Source organism: Carlito syrichta, unplaced genomic scaffold (assembly GCF_000164805.1).
Source record: "Carlito syrichta isolate Samal-C Ts95f unplaced genomic scaffold, Tarsius_syrichta-2.0.1 Scaffold302085, whole genome shotgun sequence".
Lineage (NCBI taxonomy): Eukaryota > Metazoa > Chordata > Mammalia > Primates > Tarsiidae > Carlito > Carlito syrichta.
In genome coordinates this window covers 301,470-303,086 of record NW_007246181.1, presented here as the reverse complement: position 1 = coordinate 303,086, position 1,617 = coordinate 301,470, and the positions used below count along the sequence as shown (strand labels likewise).

The 1,617-nt window shown below is 54.0% G+C and overlaps 1 protein-coding gene across 1 annotated transcript in view; it reads right to left on the bottom strand.

The window, feature by feature from the left end:
- Nucleotides 1-1,521, bottom strand: part of FAM57A (family with sequence similarity 57 member A) — a 9,327-nt gene extending 7,806 nt beyond the window's left edge. The window contains 2 exon segments of the mRNA XM_008056056.1: nucleotides 1,246-1,337; nucleotides 1,339-1,521. Of these exon segments, the coding sequence (XP_008054247.1) occupies nucleotides 1,246-1,337; nucleotides 1,339-1,521 (275 nt within the window).
- Nucleotides 1,522-1,617: the final 96 nt, after the last annotated feature.

The window sequence follows — 1,617 nt, the reverse complement described above, 5'->3', positions numbered from 1 at the left end:
GACCCCCTTTAAAAAAAAAAAAAAAAAAAAAAAAACCTGGCACAGTAGCTCACGCCTGGTAATCCTAGCATTTTGGCAGGTGGAGGCGAGAGGAATTCCTGAGCCCAGGGGTTCGAAACCAGCCTGGACAACTTGGTGAGACCTCTACAATAAATCAAAAAATTAGCCAGGTGTGGTGGTACGCACCTGTGATTCCAGCTACTTGGAAGGCTGAAGCGAAGGGATCACCTAAACTCAGCAGGTCGAGGCTGCAGTGGCTGTGAGCGTACCACTGCACTCCAATGAGACTGACTCAAAAAAAGAAAAACCTAAAATTAACTAGCTGGGCATGTGGTGAGTGCCTATAATCCCAGTTACTCAAGAGGCTGAGGTGGGAGGATCGCTTGAGCCTAGGAGTTCCAGGCTGCAGTGGAACTATGATTGCACTACTGCGCTCCAGCCTGGGAGACAGGGTAAGGCCCTGTCTCAATCAATCAACCAGTCAATGCAACACCACCCAGGTCTAAATACTATATACAAAGTAGACCATTCCTGTCTTTTCTTTTTTTTTCTGAGTAGTAATCTCACTGCCACTGCTGCCTCCACCTGCTGGGCTCAGGCGATCCTTCTGCCTCCACCTTCCACCATTCTGGTCTTAATGTATGATATGTCTCACTGTAACTGCAGATAGATGCACACTTCCTGACCTGCCTCTGAACTGATACACATACAGGTGAGCTTTCTGAAAGCATGAGAAAACTCTTCATTGCCTTTAACAAATCTAAAGGAAAAACAAGAGCAGCCTTTGCAGGGGAAGGGGTGGGGGGTGTGTTCCAACAATGGCAGGTCTTTGCTAACCACGCTGTCGGGGGACTGGACAATGACTTCTTCAGAGGCAGCCTAGGGAGAGCAATGAAGAGAACCGGTAGCCACTCTTCCACTTCTACGTTTACACTTCTCTATCACATAAGGAACCTGGATCACTGGACCACACTGTCTTCTCACGTGCTACCTGAAATCAGACTCAGAGCCTGCTGTTTTCCATCACCTCAGTTTGCCTTCAGTTTACTTGCTCCTAAGCTGAGGATGCTGAAAGCTGGAGAGGAGGCAGGCACTAATGATGGTGCCCAGGTTTCCCAAGAGTCAGCTACCTAACAGCATGTGCTGATAAAGAACCAGTGCCCGTGAGCCTCTAAAACGTGGAAACAGCCACAGAGTTCCTCGGCCCTGTTGTTTGCACTTCTTCCACCTGGCACTGGATGTTACCTGCCGGTGATCACGTCGCCGCAGGAGCGCATGATGACGATCCCGGACCCGGTGGCCAGCACAGCCTGCACCGAAGACACCACCCTGACGCGGGGCAGAGGAGGAAACAGAAGGCGCGCTCAGTCCGGTCCCTGCACTGCACGAAGCCAAGCCCTCCAACCAGCCTTTCCCCAGGCCGCCGGGGTGGCGAGGGAAATGGTGGGGCCGCGCGCTGCCGACCCCAAGCAGCTGGCAGACGGGGCCGCAGCCCCGGGAATGACGGACGCCGCCTCCCATCGCGACGCGCGGGCAGCTCGCCACCCGCGTCCCCTGTCCCTCCGGGGGGACGCGGGAGGTATTGGGGAAGCTCTGGGAAGCGCCGCCGAGAGGGGC